The following is a 27672-nucleotide window of genomic DNA, read 5'->3' on the forward strand; positions in this document are numbered from 1 at the left end:
AATTTATGAGTATTTAATTATTTAAATAAAAACAAGAATTAGGCAGAGATGAGTAGATGGAGACAGACCAGAAAGATATATATTTATTTTTGTCTTCATATCTAATTAAAAAAAGGTTTAATTAATCGTAAGGTACCCAGTTTGATACTAGAGTGTCAAATTGGTACCCGTTTTTAAAAAAATGTCAATTGCATCCCAACTTTTGAAAATTGCTTCAATTAGGTCCCTTTCATACAGAGTTGACTAACGCCGTTAATCAATGTGCCACGTGTCAATCTGTGGTTTTTTTGATTTTTTTAAAAAAAAATTATTTTTTTTTTAATTTTAATTTTTTTTAAATTTTTAAAAAATAAATAAATAAAAATGCCATGTGTCAAGTCCCTGTGTGTGACACGTGGCATTGTCAGTTCCACGTGGTATTGTAATGCCACGTGTCAGTGTCACTATTAGATGTCATTGTGTTGATTTCGATTTGGTCCCCACATATGTCTTTTTGTTTCAATTTAGTACCTAAGTATGTGTATCTGATTCAATTTTGTCCCAATTTTTTTTTTTAATAATTAAAATATTTTTGTAATCCATTTTTTACAAGATTAAAAATAATTAAGTATAAATATTTTTACAAAATTAAGTACTAATATTTATAATGTTTCTCTCAATTTTAGACCAAATTTATTATTTGTATCAATGTTATGCTATTTATAAGTACTAAAATGACTTTTACCACTAAATTTTAATATAAATATCAAATACTTAATTTTTTTTAAACTTTTATACTTAATTACTTTTAATTTTATTAAAAAATATTTTAATTATTAAAAATTATTAGGTTAAAATTGAATCAAATACACATAAGTAAGTACTAAATTGAAACGAAAAAACATAAATGGAGACTAAATCGAAATCATCACAATGACATCTGATAGTGACACTGACACGTGGCATTACAATGCCACGTGGCACTGACAATGCCACGTGTCACACACAGGGACTTGACACGTGGCATTTTTATTTTTATTTTTTTAAAAAATTAAAAAAAAATTAAAAAATAAAAATAAAAATTAAATTTTTTAAAAATAAAAATCAAAAAAACCACAGATTGACACGTGGCACATTGACTAACGGCATTAGTCAACTCTGTCTGAAAGGGACCTAATTGAAACAATTTTCAAAAGTTGGGATGCAATTGACACTTTTTTAAAAGCGGATACCAATTTAACACTCTAGTACCAAACTGGGTACCTTACGATTAATTAAACCTTAAAAAAAATATGTATTATCTATGTTTATACATGTATATAATGAGATCTTCCATCAAAACGGGACGAGTTTGAACAATATATAAAAAACATGTTTATTTGTCGTTGGTATTTACTGTTGACTAAATTTCTTTTATTTATTTAATTTTTTATGTTTTATTTTAGGGTTAAATATATAATTTTATTCATGAAAAATGTTTCTCTGTACTCTTTCATTAATTTTCATACGTAACTTTTTTTTTTCTTCTAAAACTATATTTCATTCAACTTGGCAATTGAAAAAAGAAAAAAAGTAAAGTAATTAGGTAAAATGTTGGTTCAGAGAGTGAAAAAATCACAGGTCCCTGTTGTCTTCCCTCTTGGATACTACGATGCCGTATCAAATAGCTAATTAATCAATAATAACATTTTGGATTTATCAAAGGTTAGGCAGGAAGAGAAAAAAAAAAACGGAGGGAAAACACATAAAAAAAAGAAAGTAAAAGTGAAAATAGAAAGAAGACAAAAGTGATTTAGTTGAAATATAAATAAAAAAATAAGTGAAATATTTCTTATGAGATTTTGAGTTTGAAATTGAAGTACATAATTTTATTTATTATTCATATTTATTAGTTAGTAGCGTTTTTAATTATTACTAAAAGTAAAACATAAAAAAAGACACGGGCCAAAGCATAATTAGCAGCTCTTAATAATCGATTATGGGTTAAAAAGTAAATTATTGGGCAAAATATAATCAATTTATAAAAAATTTCACATACAAGTTTCCCTCTTTTTCTTTGTTTAAGTATGCTTGAAAAATATTTTTGTAAATTGAAGCTGGTAATATATCTTTTAGATTTGCTAGATGGTATACGATGTTCGTACCCATAAAAAACTATATTTTATTATTTTTTAGGATATTGTCGTCGATATAAATACTAAATATCAATAACAATCAATATTTACAATAATTATGGACACATATACTATAATACTACAAGCAATGGAAAAGTAAAATTTTATCTTCATCTTCATTCACACGATAAGGATAGTTGAAACTTTAGTCTCTCATAAACAACACAGATCAATAAAAATATAAAGAAAAAAGTAAAGAAAAAACGAATATACACACTGAGATATTTACTAAATTAAATTTAATACAAAGTAAAAAATGAAGGTAATTAACAGCTGCCAATGAGTTAATTCAAATGGCTAAACCTGGAAAACAAGTGCGCCTACTTGTCCTTCTTAATTTCACAATTAAATAGTTTTTAATAGATTGAAATGTATTAAAGTTTTTTTTTGAAAAAGTAATAAAATAAGATGCGCTCTTATTTATAAATTAATATTTTCAAACATTAAAATAAAAGAATAAATTGGAGAGGATCTTAATGACTTCCAATAAATTAATAAGCTGACTTTGGAGTTTCACATATTTCTTAATGGAAAATTATTTTTTGACAAATTTTATTTTTGGCAAATTTGACAAAGCTTCCATAAACAGAATTAAAATAGATTAATTTTTATTTTTTAATTAAAATAAAATAATAAAGTAATATTTTATAACCTGATTCAATCAGTAGTTTGTCAAAATTTGTAAAAAAAAAATATTTGTTAACCTATATTTTTCTTTCTTAATACATTAATTAAGGACAGACTTGGAGTAGTATTTTTTTCATAAGAAAAATATGAAAAAACTAAAATAATTTTTTTCTATAAATTAAAATGAATTGATCTATACGTAAACTAATATACCAACGAGTCTTTATACGGGAAACCCAAAGTCTAACTTTGTGCCTAAATACAAATGTCAATTTAATTTAAGTTTACGAGTCAATTTTTTTATCAATAAATTCTAATAAAGTTATGACGTCCTTGCGATAGATTTATTAGTTTCCCATCAAAAGAAATAAAAAGATTCTTACAATTTGATCATTAATCGAATGAAAACGTTAGATTAATAGGTTATAATGGTCGGATTATTAAATTAACGATGTATTCACTTGTCTTCCGTTAAAAAAAGAAGAAGAAGATATTTTACATATTTTATAGTTTGATATCAATATTACCATTTCGCACTCATATAAATTAATATTTTATTCAAATAATAATATTTTATTAAAAAAAGTTGGTGTCAAATGATAGTTATTTGAAAAGGAGAATGATATTTTGACTATTAAATTTTGACAATTTCTTCTTAAAACATGATGTATCATCTACTAAGCGATTTTTGAATATTGAAAATGAGAAAATGGAAAGAGATGGAGAATCATTTAAAAGATGTCACCTAAGGTTGTAAGAGAAAGTTGTCAAAAAATTTACTACTCAAAAAATTAGTTTCGATTTGAGAATGATGGTGTAATAGTAGGCTTTTTTGTATTTGAGGGTCTTTTGAATTTTTTTTTGTAAAATTGGTCAAATCATTATTGTAGAGGACGACTTTCATTCAGGATGAAATCGTTATTTTTTATAACGACTTCTATTAAATTGAAAAGTGAAGTCGTACTGTAGCATGACGACTTCACTTTTCATTTTTTTTTACTTTTCAGTTTTTTTTTTAGTTTTTCACTTTTTATTATTTTTTTTAATATTTCAGATTACTTTTTTTCCTTTTTTTTTAATTTAACTGTTTTGATTATTTTTTTTGTTTTTCAGTTTTGATTATTATTTTTTTTTTAATTTTCAGTTTTCGTTATTTTTTTTTAATTTATAAGTTATCAATGTTTTTTAAATTTATAAGTTATTTGTTTTTTAAAATATATTAATTTAAAGTTAATTTTTATTCTATTAATTTTTTTATTATTTATTTTTCCAATAAATTTAAATTAAAAAAATAACCAAAATTCATATATTATAAAGAAAAAAAACAAAAAAACAAAAAAAAAATAAAATTGGAAAGGTGAAGTCGTTATGCATAAGACGACTTCATTTTTTTTAAAAACAAAAATGTTATAGTATAGTACGACATCAATTTTGAAGAAAAAATAAATAAAGAAACCAGGACGACGACTTCACCTCTAATGTCGTCCTCCTCTCTAACAACTTGACCCATTTTCATAAAAAAATATAAGGAACCCATTTATACATATTCGACTTCTAACATATCCAAAATACAAAAAAGACGTAATAGTAACTTTTTCCGTGTTATAAATAGCTCCTCCTCATGACACTATATTCCACACACTCACCGAGTTAAATGAATCATTACACAAAAATGGAGGGACGTAGTTTGCAGTCTGTAATCTTTGTTTTTCTTGGTCTGAGTATTGCGAACACAGTAGGAGTGCATGGGCAAGGGACACGTGAGGGATTCTATTCCCGCACGTGTCCCCGCGCCGAGTCCATTGTTAAGTCGACTGTTCGAAACCATCTTAAGTCTGATCCTAGTTTGGCAGCAGGGTTGCTTCGGTTGCACTTCCATGATTGCTTCGTGCAAGGTTGTGATGCTTCCGTTCTCATCGAGGGTCCTCAAACCGAGAGAACAGCATTGCCAAACCTTAGTTTAAAAGGGTTTGAGGTTATTAATGATGCTAAGACACAGCTCGAGGCTCTATGCCCCGGCGTTGTCTCCTGTGCTGACATTCTTGCTCTTGCAGCTCGTGATTCTGTCGACCTTGTAATTAACTAAAAACCTCATCATGTTCACCTTTTTACATTAATTGTTTTTGTCCTTGTGCATGTGATGAGTAAGTATATTTTGCATGGCAGAGTGATGGACCGAGTTGGAAAGTGCCTACTGGACGCAGAGATGGACGCATATCACAGGCTTCAGAAGCGAATAACTTGCCTTCACCTTTTGAATCTGTTCCTGTTCTGAAGCAGAAGTTTGCAGCAAAGGGTCTCAATACCCAAGACCTCGTTGTCCTTTCTGGTACTTCTAACTATTTTGTAGAATTGAATTAGATTTATAGTTCATTTCTAACGTGATAAAAAACAACTTGGTACGTAGGTGGACACACAATTGGTACAACAGCTTGCCTATTCTTCAGGCAAAGACTGTACAACTTCAGTGGAAACGGTGGAGCTGACCCTTCGATCGACCCCTCATTTGTTTCCACACTACGAGCAAAGTGTCCCCAAAATACAGGTGCTCAAAACCGTGTTGCACTGGATACAGGAAGTGAATTCGAATTTGATAGATCTTTCTTTAAAAATGTGAAGAATGGACGTGGAATTTTGGAGTCTGATCAATTGCTTTGGGGTGATCCTTCCACAAAGACGTTTGTGGAAGACTACTCCGACTCAGCCTTACATTTCAAAATGGACTTTGCGAACTCTATGGTGAAGATGGGCAATATAGAGTTGAAGACTGGTCCTGATAGTGAAATTCGCACCGTGTGTTCTGCCATTAATTAACTAGCTAACCTATAACTACCCTCTACTCCTAGATTTATATAACCTATTCATTTTTATTGGAGGGTTAATCAATTAAAATAAAATAAAAGTCTTTTGGTTGGTGTAGCATAATTCGAGTAACACATTTGTACCGGTAATAGCTGATAAATCTAAGTGTTTAATTTTGTTTTACCAAGTAAAGATTAAAATAAAAAAAAATCTGTATATGTATAATATATATTTATGCAAAACAAGAGAAGTCCGTGTAAGAAAGAACAATTATTTTTGAAAGAGTAATTCGTTGTCTCTATTTTATATCATTTAAATAAATAAATAAATAAATATATATATATATATATATATATATATATATATATAAAATTTAAGTCAATTAATTTATAAAAAAAGCATTTTCCTTTATTACTTTTCTCTGGAAAAGTTTTTCGAAACATACAATTGCTTGTTTTGCTTCCTTCGTAAACCAGAGAATGTATGAAGGCCAATTGATGCAGAATTGACAGCCATATTCAAGAAAAAGCTAATTAACGAATGGTTTCTTCATATTCAAGAGGAATAGAAAAAAGAAAGAAAGAAAAATGAAAAGAGTGAAAAATAAGTTTATTGAAAGTAAAAAAAAAAGAATTAAAAATAATAATTGATTTGATCGACTTAAAAATAAAATAAAAATTTTAATTTATTTCTAAAAAAATACTTTTTTAGAATATTTTGATGTAAAATAAAATATAAATTAAAGTTAAAACAAATTTTAATTAATTAAAATAAAAATTGTTATCAAATCTTAATAAGAAATAAGTAATGTTTTAATATAAAATATTTTTTGAAATAACTATTTTTAAATTATTTTATTTTATTTATATTTATATTAAAAGAGGATTAATGCTTCTATATTTAATGTATAATATTATAGTATATGAATAAAATATCAATCAAATAATTATTATAAAATTATTATTTTAAATTATAAAAAATAATACAAATCATTTTAAATATAATCCATCATATCATAAATATTATATATATATATATATATATATATATATATATATATAATCTGATTTTGATTTGAAAAACACATAATAGTTATGGTGCGTGAAAAACTTAGATGTATTTGATTAAAACTTGCAGTCATATAGGTCTATAGAAAGGAAAAAAATCCTTTGACACTCCTGTTCAGTTTCTATATCCATATAAAGATTGTGAATGATAATATTATATTATATATTGAGTTATTTAGATTAAATATAAATTAAATTATTGAATATAAAAATAGTAAAATGAATGTAGAATGAGGGTAGAAAATTTAAAGAATGTCAACTGACTAGGGTTCATTGTGAAATTAATTTATCCTTTTATTCCTCATCGTAAACTGGACTTCCTTCGAGTTTGAGTATTTTACTAACTTTTTTTCTCTTGTTCCTTCACGGTGTCTTAAATACAGTCATTTAATTTTAAAATTATCTTTAAAATATTAAAATAGTATATTTTTAATACCCAATAAATAATAATATAAAAAACTCAAAAGAGAAACTTAACTCTCGAACAGGGATGTCAAAAAAAATCGGTACTCACATGTATGTGTGGATAAATCTCACAATGGATAATAAACAGATATTAAAAATGGATACCCACTACCCGTAGGTAGAAGTACTTTTGATATCCGCATGTTAACGGAGCGAGTACGGGTATCATAGTATCCGTACCCGTGGATACCCTCATTAAACTTTAATTTACAAAAAGAACTGTTGATAAATAGAGAAAAAGAGAAAAGTAGAGATAGACGATTTTATAAAAAAATTTGTAAAAGTAACGGTCAATTTTCAAAAATTTAATTAATAATTATATTTTAAAGGGTAAAATTGATATTTTGAAATGTGGACACAAAGGAGGGAATCCTCTTTATATATTGTTATATATATATATATATTAGTAAAAAACATTCTTACCTAATTTTTTCTAAGCTGCACATCTTGTCTGTCTTCATTCTTACAGCTTCAAGTATTTGTACGTTGTCTTCTTCCATGTACACTCCTTGACATTGTTATCTTTTCTTTCTTTGAAATTGGGCATATTATGGTATGCTTGTTGTGAAATGATGGAATCAATATAAGAATACTTTGCACGTGACAATTGAAGTTTATGATTTGTTTATTGGGTTTATTTTTCAGGAATCAATCGGAGAAGGTGAACTTGTTGATCAAAGTACTAATTAAAGAATTTTCATTTATTTTTATAATTATTTGAACTTGTATGAACTTGAATTTATTTGAACTTTATTTAAAATTTATGACAGTAATGTATTTGATTTTATTTGAATATATGATTAAATATTTGTATTTTAAATAGTTTTTGTAAATATACATGAATACCTGTAAATACCCATGGATATGAGAAAAATAGATAGATACCTGCATAATAGATATTCGACGAATATGAATATAAGTACAAGACAAATGTTTATTCAGCAAGTAGGGTAGTGAAGAACTACTGCTACTTACCCGTTCCGGTGACATCCGTATTCCCGTCCTTCATTCTTAACAAAACTCAGATATTACACGGGATGGATCTGGAACCAAAACTATTTTCAAAATAATCGATCAAATCTAGTGTGTATCTAAATAATAATATGTTACATATTAAATTAGACGCAGTAACTTGAAATGCACACAAAATAATAAAAGAAATATATATTTTTCCGTTAACCTTGTATCACGGATGCAATTTGATTATTTAATTTTTCTTTTTAAGACTTCCGAAGATATGTTTGTTTGTTTATTTTACTGTAAATAAAACGCTTTTGGTAGCTTCCATCTCGCATCTAACTAACCATTTTAAAACTTCAAAATCGTAGAATCTACGGAGGGTTCGCTAATTAAAATACTCGTGCCCTGGGAAAGTGGGGGAAAATAAATCAATTATTTACAGAAAGTTAGAGAAAAAAAAGGTATATAGAAAAGGGGTAAACGATGTACGAATATCTATCGGTGCACATTCACACCTGTCGACTCGCATGCATGCAGTGCCACAAATATATGCTGCCACGTCTCCCAAAGTTTTGAATGCAACTTCAATTTTTATTTATTATTTGTAACTTTAAATCGTTATATGTTTTGTTTTATATACATGAATCGTGAATGTTAAAAGATAATTAATATACATTGAATTTTATAAAAGTATATAGATAAATATAAATTTGATTTGATAATTATTAATGCAACTTTATTTTTTTTTAAAAATAAAAATATTCATAAATATTGTACATGTGTATTTAATATTTTATTTAATGTTCACAAATAAAATTTAAAAACTAATTAAATAATAAAATAATTATATTTTAATGTTGTTAAAAATTAGATATAAGAAAATTTAAATTAACATAAAACCAACAAAAAAATAGTGTTAAACATCTAAAACTTAAAAAAAAATATATATAAGAAAGTATAAATTAACAAAAAAACCAACAAAAAAAATAGTGTTAAACATCTAAAAATGTTACTAAAAAAGAATAATTAAAGTGTTAATTTAAGACTTAATTGATTTTTTTTTTCTTTTTAGTAGAGACCTTAAAAATTTTAAAATTTTGTTTTGTAATAATAAGTTATTGTCTACACATTAAAAGGACATTTTTGTCTTTATAAAATTGATTATGTGCATTTATATTATTTTAATTACTGTATTTAATTATTTCAACTTTCAATCTAAAAATGATAATATCAAAACACCTTTATTATTCCTTAACCGTAACATTGATTAGCATTTTGCTTGTATATATCATATGACAGGTAAATAAACATTGAAACTGAAGAAGAAAGAAAAAACAATGTAAGAGCGTCAAAAAATGAACAATACTATTATCGTTGAAAAATCAACATCAGTCATGATGTAGTTTTATCAATAACTAAAATCTTAGGCTGTCTTGCATGATTCTCACAATGAACAAAAGGATTTTATTAACATGCATCAGTTGTAAAAGACAACCTTGTCATTTCACTAAAGTGAATCAAGTGGGACAAAAAAAAAGCACGCACAGAATTGAAATACTGAATGTGAAAAGTTAAGCAGAGTAGACATAAAGCGAAGTAAAGTGGGTGGATTAAGTGTTGGAAGGAGCTTTGTAGTTGTGAAGAGCAAGAATGCAATCATCGATGTAGTGATTGTGAAGATGTGTGGAACTGAAAAGCTTTCCCATTTGTTGGGCGTTGTTTCTGTAACTACTCCCTTCTTCATCCACCATTGCCAACCTCAATGTCTTAGCCACACACTCCCTCGTAAAGGACCCATCTTTCTCGCTCCTTGCCACCTCAATTCCCACTTTCTTTTCTTCCACCACCCTTGAAAACAGCGCTTGGTCTAGCAAATACGGAATAGTCACAAGAACATGCCCAAAATTAAGCATTTCAACCAGAGAGTTGGTGCCGCAGTGGGTGATGCACCCCCCAATAGCTGCATGCCCTAAGATCTTACTCTGGGGTGCCCAACTCTTCCAAACAAACCCACGATCCTTTGTTCTCTCCTCAAACCCCTCTGGCAACTCAACTGAACCCCCTTTCACCTTCTTCAAAGCCCAAAAGAAGGGCAACTTTGAAATCTCAATGCCATGAGCTAACTCAGTCAGGTCTTCCTGACTCAGCTCCAACTCGCTCCCGAAAGCAATATACACCACCGATGAGGACTCTCTCGAGTCCAACCACTCCTTGATTTTGACCCAGTCGGGGCTTTTGTCTTCCTCTCCGACATCTTTTATCTGTATGGACGGTGGAACCAAACCCACCGGAATCACGGGCATGTTGTACCTGCGAGCGAGATAATCCAACCATTCTCCTTCCACTTCTCTGCATGTCCTCAGAAGAAACATGTCACAGCTGGAATACACCTTTCCGAGATCGAAAGAAGCAGTGCGACCCGTGTCGGTATCTTTGCGAGAGCTCATTGCTCTTATTATTTCGTAAGGCCTGAGATGAAGGGTTGTTTCGAAAGGAAGCCACGTAGGGTTACACATGTCGTGAATCGAGAAATTCTTTGAGTTGAGTACTTCCTTGGGTGGATCATAGAACACTTTGTTCCACGCTGCGGTTAAGTTGTAATGTGCACAGGGAATGCCGAGGCTCTTGGCTATCGCGGGTAACCACTCGGTTGCAAAATCGTAGAAAACCCAATCGGGTTTTGAGGTTTTGAGCAACTCGAACACAGCATCTTGGAGACCATCATAAGCTAACTTGAGGTGACAGATCTTTGATTTGGGAATGTCCATGGTACTCTCTGCACCTTCTGGGAGATGTTCTGTGTGTGGTAAGGGTAAACTCACCAATTTAATGAAGGGTTGTAAGGGTTGGGGGATTTTGGGCATGCGATCGATGTTTTTGGGAGTGCTTATGAAGGTGACAGAGTGACCCTTTTCAGCGAAAATCTTTGCGAGCTCCGAATAAGGATTTACGTGGCCTGCTGCCAGCCATGGGAGCATTGCAATGTGCAGAGGCTTCTGCACATTGCCGTTAGAGGAAACTACAGGGAGAGAATCCATGTGAGTGTTTGTGTTTGTGCTTGTTTTGGCTTGGCTTCCAGTTTTGGTGGGTGTTAATCATACCAACACAATAGTGTATAAATACACCAATAAATGTGCATGGCGACAAAGTGTGTGAATGAAAAAAATAATTTCTAAAATTTATAAATAAGTCCATTTTACTTTGGCTTAAATACATTTTTTGTCCTCATTTTCGTAGTGTTTGTTGCGGATGGTCCTCATCTTAACATAATGTTTAAAATGGTCCTCATTTTTACCGAATGTTTAAAATGGTCCTCATTTTCGCAATTCGTGCGTTATTTTGTCCTTTTCTGTAACGCCATTTAAATCATCAACGGAGCATTGTACAGGTGGCACAGTTTGTATTAGACTGTGTTACTTGTAATGCACATATGGCTAATTAACGTTAATTTTTTAATTTAGGAGAAATTTTGCAATTAGGGAAATTTTTTCATCTTCGTCTTTCTTGAGCTCGGATTTGCAGAGGAAGCACTTAATACTTGTCATTTCATCATTGAATTGCAGAGGAAGCACCAAACAAGACATGAATTGCGAAAATGAGGACCAATTTAAACATTCGGTAAAAATGAGGACCATTTTAAACATTTTGTCAAAATGAGATCATTTACAACAAACACTACGAAAATGAGGACCAAAAAGGTATTTAAGCCATTTACTTTATAAAAAATAGGTTAAATTACTTATTTATCCTTCTATTTGTCATAAAATTTCAGATTGGTTCTCAATTTTTTTTTTGTCTCAATTTGATCCTTATTTTCTTAAAAATGACTTAATTTGGTTTTCACATTTAAATTTGATCAAACCATGTTAAAGTCAATGCCACTATTAATTTCTGGTTTTTTTGAAATTTTTTAATATTTTTAATATTTTTTTGAATTTTTTAATTTTTTACACGTGTAACTTCACATTTGTATCATGTGTCAAAAATTAACAATTTTGACACGTGGCAAAACTATGAAGTGACAGGTGTAAAAAATAAAAAAAAAAACATAAAATTGACATATGATGTTGATTTTAACACCGTCTGGTCAAACTAACGGTGAAGATCAAATTAAATTATTTTTAAAAAAATAAGAACCAATATGAGACAACTAAAAATTTAAGTAACTTTGAAAAAAAAATATTTCATTTAATTCATCCAAACTCGCTCATAATTCATGCTATTGTGTATCCGACATGTGCTTATTATGGTGACATGTGTTAATTTATAACCCTCCACGAGCACCTCGCCTCGCAGCTATTAAATTATTTTATTTCCTTTCGCTAATGGCTTCCTGAAATCAAGTTTGGAATATGTGCACTGAAACATGAAACTGGCTTCCGAGACAGATGATTCCTCTATTAAAGTAATTTTTAAATATAAACTCATTCCACCCTCACGAATCTGGTTGTGTTTCAAAAATATTATCATTTAAAAGTGAATTTTTAATTAATTCTTATACACAGAAATTTGTGTTAGCTTGTATTGCAGAAATGTTACATCATTATCCGTTGCTTATGAGAAAATTGAAAAAAAATCTTTTATTTTTTAAAATAAATTTACTCAAACACGTTAAAATTTACAATAAGTGATAACTAATATTGTTTTCAAAATTTAATAAAATAAAATAATTGTTTGTGTTAGAAGTCCCACGTCGATAAGACCAATTCACAATATATAATTGAGTGCAATCCTTACCTTACAAGTCAGTTTTGTGGGGTTAAATTAAATTTAAAACTCACTTTTAAGATGATATCAGAGTCAAGTGACTTTAAATTAGATTTAAAGCCTATTTATAACAATTTGTATCAAAATTTATGATTATAAAATAAATTGAATTAATTATTTTTAACCGATAACCTCTTCCAAGATAAAAATGATATATTAAAGATGCAGAGTGAAAGTGAAGTTAATAGTGGGAAGAATGAAGATGCAGAGATTTGAGCATGAGTGAGATTCAAGCCATTCAACATAACCTCCTCGACCAGAGAGACGAAAACTTCCAAAACAATCAACCTCACAATAATTCAATACTTTATTCAACAACCAGAGAGACGAAAACTTCCAAAACATTCAACATAAGCTAATGCTAAACTTGTTTTTCGAAACCCAGACACATGCTTATTTTGTAATGGGCGTATTTTGAAATCATTTTTTTTTATTTCCGTATAATACTATCTCTCATAATTTTTATTTTTTTTAAATATAAAAGTTAATTTTTATTAAAAGTATTTTATTTTTATACTTGTCAAATGCGTCAAATAGTATCGAACAACTTTTTCCTTTTATAATTGTAAAGACTATGTAAAATTAATCATGATTTTATCAACTCATTGATTTTTAACCATGTATAATGCACCTAAAATGTAATATTGTGTTGATTGATTTTGTCATAATCCTTTTTAATGGACTTCGTCTTTTATTTTGAAATGCTTAAAATAATATTTTTTTATAATTAAGTCTCACTTAACTATTAAAGCATATTAATTATGCTTACTAGCGTAACACAGGCGCGATAGCGCCTGTGTGTATATATTTTTTAAATATACGTGATATTATATTAGTAGGTGATAATATGATAATGTTATTAAGTTAATATATATATATATATTAGAATTATATTTATTAAAAATAAAGTGAAATATATCAGAACAGATAAAAGAATAACCATTAATAAATAAAGAAGAAGCAAAGACATCTGATTTTATAAAATTTTTGTAAAAGTAACGGTCAATTTTAAAAAATTTAAAAAATTGTTATATTTAAAGGGTAAAATCGGTATTTTAAAAAGTGGACACAAAAAGGGGAATCCCCTTTATATATTGTTATAGATAATACTAAGGTTGTATTTTTTTTGTTATATAATCCAGAAAACAAAACAAAAAACTAAATTGTATATATGTTTTGGAAATGGCGGAAGAGATGAAATACTTTTAGCTTGAGATGAGAATATTTTTTTTTGTTAAAGATTATTAGATGAACATTTTGATTTTATAAAATTGTTATTTGTGACAATAATTTTATGTATTTTTCGTCTAATTTTAATTCTACACGTTAAAGCTTTTATTTTCCAATTTTACAAATTTTAAAATTTATCGATTATACTATTATTTTCTAAATTTTATATTTATTTATCTAATGTTATTTTGGTAGCATGACGCCCCACACCTTAATTAGATCCAAAAGTAATTGGACATTTAATTTAATAATTTATTAAAAAACATAATTTTAGGTATTTTTTAAAACTAATAATTTTAATTTGTTTTTTATTAGAATTTTTATTTTTAATTGCTCTTATCTTATGATAAAAATTTATTTATTTTTAATTTAATTTACAATTTTAAAACATTTTTTTATATAATCTTATCTTATAAAATTAATTGCTTCTCTAAATATTAAATAACTGAAAGTTATTTTTTAAGCAATTACTCAACTTATCTTAAAACACACGCTTCAAGTTAAAAGAAGTAAAATATATTTAAATATTTAACTTGTAATATAAAAGCACTTTAGTAATTATTTACGTTAATTAATAGTCAGTATTTGAATTTTATTGTATAAATTAAATTATTCACAATTTTTCTGTTCATTTTTTCAAGCCTTCTGTTTCCTTTGTGTAATCTAAATAACCTCTGTGTAAATGTTTTCAAACTTAGATACTCTTTCATACAAACGTAAATAGCTCAACTGTGTCATTTGTAAAGTTATTTGGCTTTTGGCCTTGCATTCTTTAGTCAAAACTATTTTAAATCATTCAGTCAAATATTATCTCAGTAATACTTTGATTTGCAGAGAATTGATTACCTACCCCGTCACTCAAATCAATCTCTTGACTTTATTCTAAACTCATGATACTTTTATAACGTTTTTATGATCAAAAATTATAATAAGAATCTCGTACTTTACTTTTTTTTATTCGATTTAGTGTGAAATATTGATTTTTTTTAAGAAAAAAAAATATAATAATTAATAATTTATATTAAATCATATTAAAAAATAAAACATAGGAGTTATAATATTATTATTCTTTTATGAATTAGGGTTAAGTGATGAATCAGGGTTTGGTTGATGATGTTCAAGTTGTTCAAAACTTATGTAGTTCGGGTTATGGTTTTGCTTCTCAGCACCATCAGACCAAACTTATTTTTAAGAGTGAGATATGAAATGGTTTGGATTTAGAATGGAACAGAATCAGTATTAATAATTTGTATTAATATCATAGTTTAAAATTACACATATTTAAGACAAGTCCCCTAACGAATTTCTAAGAAACCAGTTAAATGACGGCTGATACCATTATAACTATCCAACAAGCTAAGAGAAATAAGAGAACCAATCCTTAAAACATGATAGCTTTTTAAGCTTTGTTCCGATACCTCCAAATGGTATCAATGCCAAACTGGTAATTACAATAACTACCATCCTATAAATAAAATCAACTAAAAAAGTGGTTGGTATAAAAAAATCTTACATATGATATTGCAATTATTTTTAATAATTTTATTTAAGGTTCTCTTGAGATTGAGTTATTTCTCTATTATATTTAAGTTGATAAGGAATTAATTCAATCATAGTAGTAAGATTAATTAGGCATGACCAATTAGTAAAACTTATTATAACTACTAATACTTTTATTAACTACTTAACTAGTTATTATTATAGCTATTTGTGTTATACTTTCTATGATTTTTCTCACAAATCTCCCTAGTAATGCACTTTCCATGTCAGCGATCTCTCATTCCTGGTAAATAAGAAAATTAGCCTGGTAAATAAAAAATATAAAAATAATCATATATGTGTTCTATAAGAAAATTAGCCTGGTAAATAAAAAATATAAAAATAATCATATATGTGTTCTGCATTTAGCAGCTAATTAGAATAGTTTAGAATTATAGGTTTGCATAATAAATTTTAGAATTAGTTGTTAGCTTGAGTTGTTTTGAATTTGTTTTATTCTAGTTTTATGATTTAAAACTTGTTGAATTAGTTTCTTTAGTATTTCTTTTATTTTAGTCGATTCTTGAAGGTAGTAAGTCCTAAACTAAAGCATTGTAGCTTCATACATTTTATTAAATAAAGAAAAGTAGAAATAGATCATTTTATTATCCTAATAGAGACTTGATACATTTTAAACAGCAGAGAAATTGAACTCCACGCACGAACATGTACGCATACACATTTACTCACGCATGTACTCACACACATTCATTTTATTATTTTAATATTTTAATATTTTTCTTGATATACATAATCCATTATGTATATCTCTATAATGATTATGTGATATTTGAAATTATATAATCAATTATGTCTTAAACATTTTCATTTTATTATTTTAATATTTTTCTTGATATACATAATCAATTATGTATGTCTCTACAATAATTATGTGATATTTAGGATTATAATCAATTATGCCTTAAATGTTATTAATTGTGTTAGGTTGTATTAAAGAAATATTGTACCATTATCTATGCACGCACACTCAGCTATTCATGTATGCACACACAAATTCATTTTATGATTTCAATAATTTTCTTGATATACACAATCAATTATGTATGTTTCTATATTTTCGAATGGTATCGATGTCTGACAAATTGATAATTACAACGATAACTATCATCCCATAACTAAAATGAATTAAAAAAGTGGTTGGCATAAATGGTATTATACCATCCAACAAAAATCTTACAAGTGATACTTCAACTATTCTTAATAATTTATAGGGTTCTCTTGAGATTTAGTTATCTCTCTACTAAATTTAAGTTGATGAAATATTAACTCAATCACACGAGTAAGACTAGTTAAACATAACCAATTAGTAAAATTTACTCTAATTACATATGTAATATTTCTATTAACAACTTCATTAGTTATTACTATAGCTAGTTGTGTTATACCTTCGATGAGTTTTTTCACAAATCTCATTTGTAATGCATTTTTTATGTAAGTAATATCATGTACGTGGTAAATAAAAAATAATCATATATATGTTTTGCATTTTAGCTAATAGCTAGTTAATTTGAGTTGTGTTGATTTTTTATTCTATTTTATTGATTTAAAACTTGTTAGATTAGTTTCTTTAAGATTTCTTTTATTTTAGTCTATTTCTGAAAGGTAATAAATGTTAAACTAAAACACTGTCTCTTCATATATCTTGTTAAATAATAAAAGGTGGAAAGAGACTATTTTATTATTCCAGTAGAGTTTCGATATGTGTTAGACAAAAGAGAAACTAAACTCCACACACATGCACCAACATGCACACAGTCTCACGTGCATAAACAAATTCATTTTATCATTTCAATATTTGTTTTGATATTCATGATCCATTGTGTATGTCTCTATAATAATTATGTGATATTTCAGATTATATATTCAATTATATTGTAAGCAATCTCCTATTTGGGATAAATTTCCTTATCTTATCCTATGTTTTGAAATGCTAATCAATTCATTGCAATCATCTTTTAAAATCTAAATATGATTTTTTTTTATTTAAATTTCAGAAGTTGTGATTTAACGTTTGGATGTGGAAGCCTCGACAATGAAGAGGATTCTGCTGGCTCTCATCTTCTCATGGTGCTCAAGGTTCTGATGATGCATTGAAGTCTGACTTTAAGTTTTCATATGCAGAAATGAGTCCATTGAAAAGTATATCAGATTATAAAATGGACTCTTAAGGAAAATATGGTAGGTCTTTCAAAACATTTTAATGAAAGATCATCATTTTTTGTTGAGAAAATAAGTGATAAGATGACTTAATGGTCAGAAAAAAAAGAAAGAAAAAAGGAAGGAAGGGAAAAATTGTGTGTTTGATACCATTTTTTAATAATTTGGAGAAATAAATTTGATTTTTTGAAATTTGAAAAAGAGGGTGGGAAAATTTTTTGTTAATTCTCCTTCAAATACTAAAATTGTTGTATATGGATGTTTTCAGGCTAGATGTGAAGTTGATGACTTTGGAGGTATAAGTATAAGAGAATAAAATACATTTTTGTAGGTAGAAATGAATAATTCTATCGTCTAAATTAAAAGAAAAAATATTTAAGATTAAAATGACAGTAAATATATAAATTAAGATTATTTTATTTTTAAAACCTAAAGTATCAATCAATCAATTTCTTAAAAAAAATTGTAATAAGATTAAAATGACAGTAAATATATAAATTAAGATTATTTTATTTTTAAAACCTAAAGTATCAATCAATCAATTTCTTAAAAAAAATTGTAATATTTTAATCGCATGAAAAGTAGAAAATGAATGAAATATTTCTAAATAAATTCATGATAGACATTTGCCGTGAAGACTTTGTTAAAAAAATTAAAAAAAAAAATAAAAAATAAAAAATAAAAAAAAATGAATGAAGTATTGAAATAGTAATGTTATTATTTGTAATGAAATTTTGTGGTACTAAGACAAATGCATTGTTTAAGAAACTATAGTTTGTACAGACTTTCTCAAAAAAAATCTTAGAAAAAATTAAATAAACTTCGTATGAGATAAGATTAAGTTATGGAGAACATATTGTGACATAATGCAACTTCATGGTTGTTTCACGAGTGTTTCTTTCCTCTGTCCTTATTAAGGGTGGGTGTGAACAATTTGTTTGTGGAGCAAGCACTGAGAACCAATAAGATGGCTATAGTGTGAGAGTACCAAGGTTATGAGTATGAAGAAAAAACTGGCTCATAGTTTTAGGAATGTTTCTCACTGGGCCTTGTGTGGATGGAATTCACCTTTTGAATGGAAAGATGTTCCTCAACTCTTGGTCCACTAGAGCCCAGAAATGGGGCATAGCTACCAGAAAGATACAGTACGGTACGGTAGTGCTTCCACTTCCACACATGTGTAATATGTTATTCCCAACACACTACGATCTTTTTTGTTTGCTACAAGCATTGTTTTAATCTGATGCCAAAACCTTCTGAATCAGATTAATGTTATCATGATATGGTAAGAGAATATGAAGCCAGAAACGGTAAAAGAATTTGAATGCAGAACTAATTGTTTTGGTTGTTGATAACCATAGTTTGGTCAAGTTCTGTTGCCAGTGCAAGAAGAAAGGTACTTAGGTACCCTTTCACGTCCCTATTTTATGAAGCACAATTGAGCAGTTAACATAGAACGACTTACACGAAAGACACCGTGCAAACTTCTACTGTAAATAGTAAATATCTATAAGATTTAAGGTAATAATGATGTCTACTTTAAGGTAATAAATAAATATTAATTATTACCAAACTTCTAAATCAGAAAAGACATCAATAAACTGAAAAAATATAGTTAATTAACGTTAGAATGAGTTATAAGCAAGGTGGTTCATGGTTAGTGAAGTTCCATCACGTACTTTTCTTTCTTTCCTTAATAATTGGTTAATCATATATAAATAATGTTGTGTTGGAGTTTCCATGGCTCCACCAAAAGTGAGTGAGTAAAATAGTTTTAGTTATAATCTTCTGTGTTAGTTAAAGTCCACATTCCAAAGAAATAATTGATTGCTTTGGTTGACGTGGGATGTAGGTGCAGTTCCCACTGTGCTACTCTTGCTGATTCATTCATTGCATAGCTAGGAAGAAGCATATGGGTTGAGACTGAAACAAAAAGGCTCTCCCATATTTTAATCACAAAACATTAATAATTGCTGATAATTATGAAGCATATAAAGATACACTCCAAGAGGTGGGTCACCCCAGCTCAATTGCCCTAAGACCAAACCCATCTTAATGTATGCGACACGTACTACCGCAGGTGGATGATGTCAGCATGAAGTGTGATCATCACCATGAGGTTCCCTTATCTGGTGCATTGCTTGCTTGGACTATGAGTGGTACCGTGCCAAAAAGAATTATCAAATATTTGATGAAATGTATCTGTTTTGTACGTGATAAACGCCATCTTCAATTTCACGTCACACCCTGCTATATATATAATCTATCCATTCATTAGTTCCTATATAGCTACCTTCATCTTCCCCTGCCTCTCCTATAGCTTCAATGGCAGATACCAGTGTCAACCTTCCACCAGGCTTTCGATTCTATCCCACAGATGAAGAGCTTGTTGTCCATTTCCTTCACCGAAAAGCCTCACTTTTGCCTTGCCACCCGGATGTCATCCCTGATCTTGAGCTCTATCAATATGATCCATGGCAACTTCATGGTACTGTTACGCTTCCAAACTCTCAATACACCTCTTTCTTTCCATGCCATATTTCACACAGAAATATTGTACAGTCTGGACTCATGTTGCATGTAAGAGTTAATCGAATTTGGTTCTTTGTTATGCAAATATCAGGTTGGAGTTGGATTGGAACATGTTATCTTATACATGGAATAATAATTTCCTGTGATTCAAAGTAGATGACAAACTATGCATATATCTATATAGTTAGCTAGGATGTTGAACTTTGGTTAATTAGGTATGAATATGTTGTAGTATGCATATAATTATTGAAGTGTTCAGGTAGAGCTTTGGCTGAGGGAAACCAATGGTACTACTACAGCAGAAGGACACAAAATAGAGTCACTGGCAATGGGTATTGGAAACCAACGGGAATGGAAGAACCAGTGGTTTCAAGCTCAAACAACAAGAGAGTTGGCATGAAGAAATATTTTGTTTTTCATGTAGGAGAAGCCGCTGCTGGTATCAAAACCAATTGGATAATGCAGGAGTATCGTCTATCAGATTCTGCTTCCTCTACCAGATCATCCAAAAGAAAACCTCAACCAAAAGCAGTTAGTACACATTCATATACACTAATATGCGTACGCATAAATAGACACAAACATACCAAAATAAACAAACCTGATTACACCATAGTTGAAGTTAAAAAAAAAATGTTACTTTCTCTAAGTAATGATGATGAGTTTTCACATATGACAGTCTTGCATATATGTGGTGCAACAGTTTGATTTGATTGGTGATTTTTGATTAATTCAGGATTACAAGAAATGGGTGATATGTCGTGTTTATGAGCGTAATGGAGAGGAGGACAATGGAACAGAGCTCTCATGTTTGGATGAAGTATTCTTGTCATTGGATGATGATCTTGATGAAATAAGCTTACCAAATTAGATGAAATTAGGCGCAAGTGGATAATTAATTAAAATAATGGTTGCTTGTAATGGTTGATGTTATTTGGCAGGTGTAGTGTAGGTGGCATTGTAATCACTGAAGTGGCTCTAGCCAGATTTTCATAGCAGCTCTTCAAGTGGGGCACTATGTAAAATATTCATCTCATGCCCAAACAATATTTCTATGTACTATGACGTTATGCTTTTAAAGATCCCACTCACTCACTCACTCACGGAGCTACCTATATAGCCCCTTTCACTATTTTTTGCCCTTTCTTCTGCGTAAGGACACGTGCACAATTTTCACCACAGTATCCATTAAAATGCTTCACTAACCCTGCAAACCCGGAATGATGATAAGAATGAAAAGCAAAGATGATAATGAAGTATACAAAAGAATAATATTTATGGAGAAAAAATATATGAAATGGCGATTAATTTGTGTGAGTGAGAGGGAAGGATGGTTGAGAGAAGAAGAATAAAAAGATTGATGAAACGTGAGAAGAGGAAGAGGAACGTGGAGCCCAAAGAGCACTGTAAGGGAAGTTTGGAACTGAGCATTGAGCAATAAACTACGAAGTTGTGTTGCTTTTGGGAGGTTTGTTTGATGGTATTTGGTGGCTAGTTGTCTTGATTCACAATGCTAAAGAAGGGTTTCCCTTTTGTGTTGTCGTTGTTGTTTTACTTTTCTTGCATTATATGGGTGCCTGCTTAGGGTAGCATCAAGTCATGTGTGATGCAAGCACTACCACTACTACCACTCTTTCATGCCCCCACCACCACCACTATTCTATTACATATTCATATATATTAACATAAACTTTTCATTCAAACTTTATGAAAATTTACATAAAACAAATACATGAGTGACAAATAGAACAGTATATTCTTTTCTTATGAGGTTCTTTATCCACTACAAGAGATGAGATAATTACGAGGGTAGGCATTGTAATTTAATGGCAAAGCTTAGAGTGTAGATTAGGTAAAGAATGGATAAAAAAACGAATGAGTCCAAAGAAATGGGGGTGCTTATCTTTATCACCAGCATCCATTCTATTATCTGTTAATGCATTCATTCTAATATTACCATTCCCATGATATGACACCATTAGTGAAATTTTTGGGCCACAGAATTGAACCAAATCTTTGTTTTGTATTGCAAGATTGAACTGATATAAAATCAAGTTTTGGGACAAACATAATAAACAAAGAAAGAAAGATTCTGGAGTAATTGAACCTGCTTCAAAACTTAAATTAAAAGAAAATTTTGATCTTAATCAGATTTGTAATGTATGGTCTACTGTCGGACCATTGGTCAGGCGGACCAAGGACAAGCGGCCGCAGGCTGTCCGCTATAGGCGGATCTTTCCTTGGGACGTTGATATAGCAATCTTTCTCGAGTGATTTAAGAGAGCTCGCAACCAAACAGTCCCGCGTTCATTTTTATTTGAACTTTGTCTCCACCGCTGTGGAGATATCCTCATTTATGAAGACATCCGACAAGACGCACGGTCCTCCGATCGGACGGCCACACCAAAACTGGATCAATAAGTGAAAAGTGAATTAAAAGTAATACAAGTCAATAATCAAGTCTAAAAAGCAATTGAGCCATGATTAAGAAACCCTAATCACCGACTCATACCAAAAACGATAAATAGAGGTCCAAAGTAAGTTGGTATAAGGACCTTTAACTTGCATTTATTATCGCATTTATTGCTATATCCCGATTGAACTCAAACTAACTTAAGTATCAGAGCCGTTTACACAGGTACCCCAATCGCCCGATCAGCCGAGCAGAAGGAGAAAAAGATATCGAATAGAAGAAAGAATTGAACAAGTTAGGTGAGGAGAACATCATACTAAAGAACTTAAAGGTAATATGAGTGTTGGAAATAAGTGTTTGGTCCATGTACTTCAAACGAGATTCTTTCAACATTTTTTTTGTATAATTAGACAAAAAAAAAAAAAAAAACATGAGCATGCTGCGGTTTGACCTTTTTGTGGTTTCCACGAGTAGTTGTCTATCACACAAATCACTAAACAAGTCTGAGCCACCCTTACAACTATTTGATTGCTTAATGAGATTGCAATGATCTCACCCGTGCTTGAGACTTTAGGAGAGAGAAACGCAAGTGTATGTGTGGTTTAGGGTACTTGATAAAATTGAAAACCCAAAAACCATTACTGAAAACACATAATTAGAAGGAGTACAGAACTAAACGTGGAAAGTTGAAAATGCCAAATCAAAAATGGACGTTATAATGATTGCTCAAGTCATGAAACCTTCCCAATGGGCCTGATTTTCAACTTGTGCATAAAGCTTTGGTTGATTGCAACAAAACTTGTGTAGATAGAAAGACACAACCTGAGTATCACAATCTTGACATTTTAGCTTGCTTGTTTTCTTGGTATGATAATGATGATGATTTTTTTTTAAAACATTGCCATGAGAGAGCAACTGGTGAGAATGATTGTAAGGCCAACACCTATGTAGCTTTCGAATGAAGTTAATTACACCACTGGATCCATGCAACCACCAAAAGTCAACAAATAAAGGTTCAAAATAAGTCAACCCCTAACAAAATGATTCCAAAGGGGGAAAAGGCAATAAAAATTGAAAAATGCTGTCAGTTTTTTTGCTGTGGCAGACGAAATAACTCAGCATGGAGGAAAACAAGTGCAAAAACTGTCTTGTTCTTTGTATCCAAAGCTAGGAATGTCAACGGATGAGTAGAGTGCGGATAGTATTCCGTATTTTATTCACTAAATAAATATTCAATATGTACCCGTCTTTATATTTGTGTAAAGTATTCGTTATATGGTTACTCACATATTTTTTTTAATATCTATAAATATTTACAAAAAAATAAAGTATTTAACAACATATTTTAATCATAAATCTAAATAAATATAATATATAACATTCATAAATTTTAAATAAAATAAAAATTTGATTTAAATAGTGTTGAATAACAATATAAAAAATAAAATAAAAAATAACTCATTCAAAATTAATATTTTTCAATTTAAATTATAATATAGCATGGATATCTGAAAAATACGTATATCCACCTTTTTAATATACAAATATAAAAAATATTTGCACTCATAGATATTTCATATTCATTTCTTATCTATTGTAGAATTTAGGATTAAATATGTTTTTAGTTTCTTAACTTTCAGTGAAAATTGAAATTAGTCCCTATTCAAAACTTTGATCCAATATAGTCCTCCAATCTTATAAATATTTGGATTTAGTCATTTTAACTAAATTTTGTTATATTGATTTGACGTTTTAGATGTGTTTCATAGTAGCATTTGAGTTTTTTATAGTGTTTGACACATTCATGCTTCAATGTTAGTCAATAAACATGTTAGGAATCCAAGTGTGAGTCTAAGTCCTACATTGACCAGAATTGAGAAAGTAGAGAACCATATAAGGATCAAGGCCCATAAACCCATTGCCTTAAGGTTTTTGGTTGAGAGTGGTGTCAGTGTCTTATGTGGTTAGGCTCAGGTCTCATTGGTGTTGTTCTCCCCGGAGGTTTTGGGTTGAGAGTGTTCTTCCCGGTGAAACCCTCCTCTGTAAAACCTGACATAAACAGTCTTAAAACATGTTTAAGACGTCAAATAAACTTAATAAAAATTGATTAAAAAGAATAAATATAAACACTTGTAAAGTTAAAGGACTAAACTTGGTCAAATTTTAAAAAAAAAACTAATTTTAATTTTTATTAAAAATTAAAAGATAAAAATATATTTAATCTATATTTTATGTGAATATATCCGTCCGTAGTGCGTTTGACTAACGTTAAAATATTAGTTTGTCGTGGCATACACCACAGTATATTTGGTTCGTTAAAAATTGCTTTGAGGGGGCAAAAGGTCAATCTATCATTCCCTTTTTAAGCGCAGTAGGCCAATATGAACACTGTTGGATGACGTAAGAATGACCACACAACTCATAAAAACCAATTGCTTTTTTACCGTAAAAATAAATAAATAACTTTTATTCACTTTTTCTCAGCTAAATTCGGGACACTGTACACATTTTATTTTATTTATTCATTTAATTTAATACATCGTATAATTATGGATCAGTGTGACATTTATTAGAACAAAAAATTGTATGTACATTTTATAAAAGAAAGGTAAATATTTTATTTCCTACACTAATAAAAAATATATCATTGATGAATTTAAAAAAAAAAATATTTAATCTAAAATTTTATGACAATAAATTTAAAAGTGTTCTTTATTATGTGATACTTCTCAAGTTCATGTAATCAAATACACTTAATTTCAATACAATGACCCTAGTATTTTTATCGGAGTAAGTCATTATAATGAACATTCTATATAAATGAAAATCACCTACAAATCAAATTTGTAAGACTTCAGTTACTTACTTTTCCTTAAGGGTGTCCTAGAATATATTATATTAATTTTTACCTACTTTTCCTTAGACATTAATTTCCCATGAAATAATATATATTAATTACATTGTAGATTCAAAATTTTCAAGTCATCTTTGTTATACTCGAAATCATAGAACTTGAATTCACATAAATTTTGTACTGAATAATTTAAGATATAGATTTTAAATAAGAAATGAGGTTATGTAAATATAAATTATTTTTTTCATTGAAAACATTTTTTTATTTCGAAAAAAATATTACATAATAATAAATAATAAATATTTTTAAGTTGAAAGGGAAAATAAAATATAATTAAATGAGATTTTATATATATATATATATATATATGAGATTTTAAAAATATATGGCATAGAAAACTTAAAAATGTAAAACGTATCTTATATATTATGATTTAAAAATTATTTTAATTTTTTATCTTTTTTATATTGTTGAGTTAAAAAATATTAAATTTATAATATACATAGTTAAATTGCATGAATTTCTTAAATTGATTCACATCTTATGTATCCCATTTTCTCCTCTTTAATCATACCAACTCCTCCAATAATTTCTCACCTCGTCAAAACAACTTCCAGAACCCTATATATCTCCATGGCTTCAAAGTAATCATATTTATTTTGTAATTTTCGCAATCGTTTCCGCCATTTTAATTACTCGAAGATATGAAAATTTAAACTTCAAACTCTTTATTCATTAGCACTGATTCATTACACAAAAAAATTCATTCTCCTATATAAAACCAAAATGAAAAAAAAAAATGCGAATCCATGCTATTAGATTTCACATGATTTTTATTGTAAAAATCTGGCACAAACCAGTCCTATATCCTATGTATACATTACAAGTGTTTCTGTGATTCCACATTTTGAAGAATTATAAAAACAACACAAACATAAGACTCTGATGGTCTTTCTAAACATTAATTGGCAACTTCTGACGACAAAGTGGACATGTAATGTTTCCAGCGAGCACCCAAGACTGAACGCAGGAGGAATGAAATTCATGACGACACACTCCAAACGGTTGAATGAAGTCTCCATTCTTAAACTCTTCCAAGCAAATACAACAATTATCAGACCGAGATTCCTTGGTTTGGTCCTCACAGAAGCATTCAGCAGGAGGCAATGCTGTCATGGCTTTGTTGATAAAACAAGCTGCTTCTAGGATTTCCCAAAGCTCCCTTATTCTACGTATTTCTTGAGTCTCAATGTCTACAAATTCTTCGTCATCATCATCATCATCTGAATCTGATACAAACATTTCTTTGCATCGGCGACAGAACGATAATAATATGTAACACCAAATGAGGAATCCCGCTGTGCAACTCAGCACCACGTGTGTTCGAGATGCAGTTGCATCACACAACATGGACACTGAAACATGGTACGACACATATGATGCCAACGATAGAGGCACCACCAACCCCAGAATACGAATCATGATATGAGAATACGAATGCTGAGAAATAACTGAGGATACTAATTACGAAACTCACTCACTCACTTTAATTATATTCTGACTTTGGGTTCATTTATATAAGCTCAAAAGATCACATTAAGTTCTGAATCTTTTATTCCTGTGCTTATCTTTAAGATTTCTTTATCTTTTTATTAATTTCTTTATCTTGTTATGCCTATATTTACTCAGTGCTTTTATGTAATGTAAATACATCTTCTTCAAAGATATAGTATATATCATAAGGTAATATTCTTTCCTATTTTTGAATATCTTGTTAAAGTTATGTAACATTGGTATAAAGTATTGCGATTTGATAGCGTTCAATTTAAAAATGATAAATGATAAGGTAATTATATAATTTTCTTAATGGTTTACAATAAATGAAATTTTTTATTATCTATATTTTTACCACTCCAAATTTTTTTATGATTATTTATCTCTATCTATTAAAATATCTATAGGAAATCTACAAAATATAAAATAGAATATTTGTATCAAACTGGACTTGTAGGAACTATTTTGAGAGTTGTTTAATAGAGCAATATTGTTATCAATTTCACATATTTAATTATCTTAATAAGACAT

General features: G+C 29.2%; 2 protein-coding genes and 1 pseudogene across 2 annotated transcripts; 2 read left to right on the forward strand and 1 right to left on the reverse strand.

Moving 5' to 3' along the window:
* Positions 1-4435: 4435 nt before the first annotated feature.
* LOC114189224 (cationic peroxidase 2-like) lies at positions 4436-5844 on the forward strand. Its single transcript, XM_028077939.2, has 3 exons — positions 4436-4854; positions 4947-5109; positions 5188-5844. The coding sequence occupies exons 1-3, from the start codon at positions 4453-4455 to the stop codon at positions 5592-5594; spliced, it is 972 nt and encodes a 323-aa protein (XP_027933740.1). The 5' UTR covers positions 4436-4452; the 3' UTR covers positions 5595-5844.
* A 3668-nt stretch (positions 5845-9512) lies between these two features.
* LOC114187286 (soyasaponin III rhamnosyltransferase pseudogene) lies at positions 9513-11211 on the reverse strand (annotated as a pseudogene).
* An 8776-nt stretch (positions 11212-19987) lies between these two features.
* LOC114187367 (NAC domain-containing protein 104-like) lies at positions 19988-21418 on the forward strand. Its single transcript, XM_028075609.2, has 3 exons — positions 19988-20276; positions 20580-20851; positions 21057-21418. Exons 1-3 carry the CDS (start codon positions 20114-20116, stop codon positions 21189-21191), a joined length of 570 nt encoding a protein of 189 aa, XP_027931410.1. The 5' UTR covers positions 19988-20113; the 3' UTR covers positions 21192-21418.
* Positions 21419-27672: the final 6254 nt, after the last annotated feature.

The sequence above is a fragment of the Vigna unguiculata genome, chromosome 6 (assembly GCF_037176805.1).
Source record: "Vigna unguiculata cultivar grain cowpea cultivar isolate G323 ecotype 2 chromosome 6, ASM3717680v1, whole genome shotgun sequence".
Taxonomy (NCBI): Eukaryota; Viridiplantae; Streptophyta; class Magnoliopsida; order Fabales; family Fabaceae; genus Vigna; species Vigna unguiculata.

Bases quoted from the DNA above. Each gene is read 5' to 3' on its own strand.
- LOC114189224 (XM_028077939.2), top strand. From the start codon at position 4,453: ATGGAGGGACGTAGTTTGCAGTCTGTAATCTTTGTTTTTCTTGGTCTG. The intron at 4,855-4,946 runs GTAATTAACTAA...TTTGCATGGCAG, and splicing joins CTCGTGATTCTGTCGACCTT to AGTGATGGACCGAGTTGGAA. The intron at 5,110-5,187 runs GTACTTCTAACT...CTTGGTACGTAG, and splicing joins AGACCTCGTTGTCCTTTCTG to GTGGACACACAATTGGTACA.
- LOC114187367 (XM_028075609.2), top strand. From the start codon at position 20,114: ATGGCAGATACCAGTGTCAACCTTCCACCAGGCTTTCGATTCTATCCC. The intron at 20,277-20,579 runs GTACTGTTACGC...TGAAGTGTTCAG, and splicing joins TGATCCATGGCAACTTCATG to GTAGAGCTTTGGCTGAGGGA. The intron at 20,852-21,056 runs GTTAGTACACAT...TGATTAATTCAG, and splicing joins GAAAACCTCAACCAAAAGCA to GATTACAAGAAATGGGTGAT.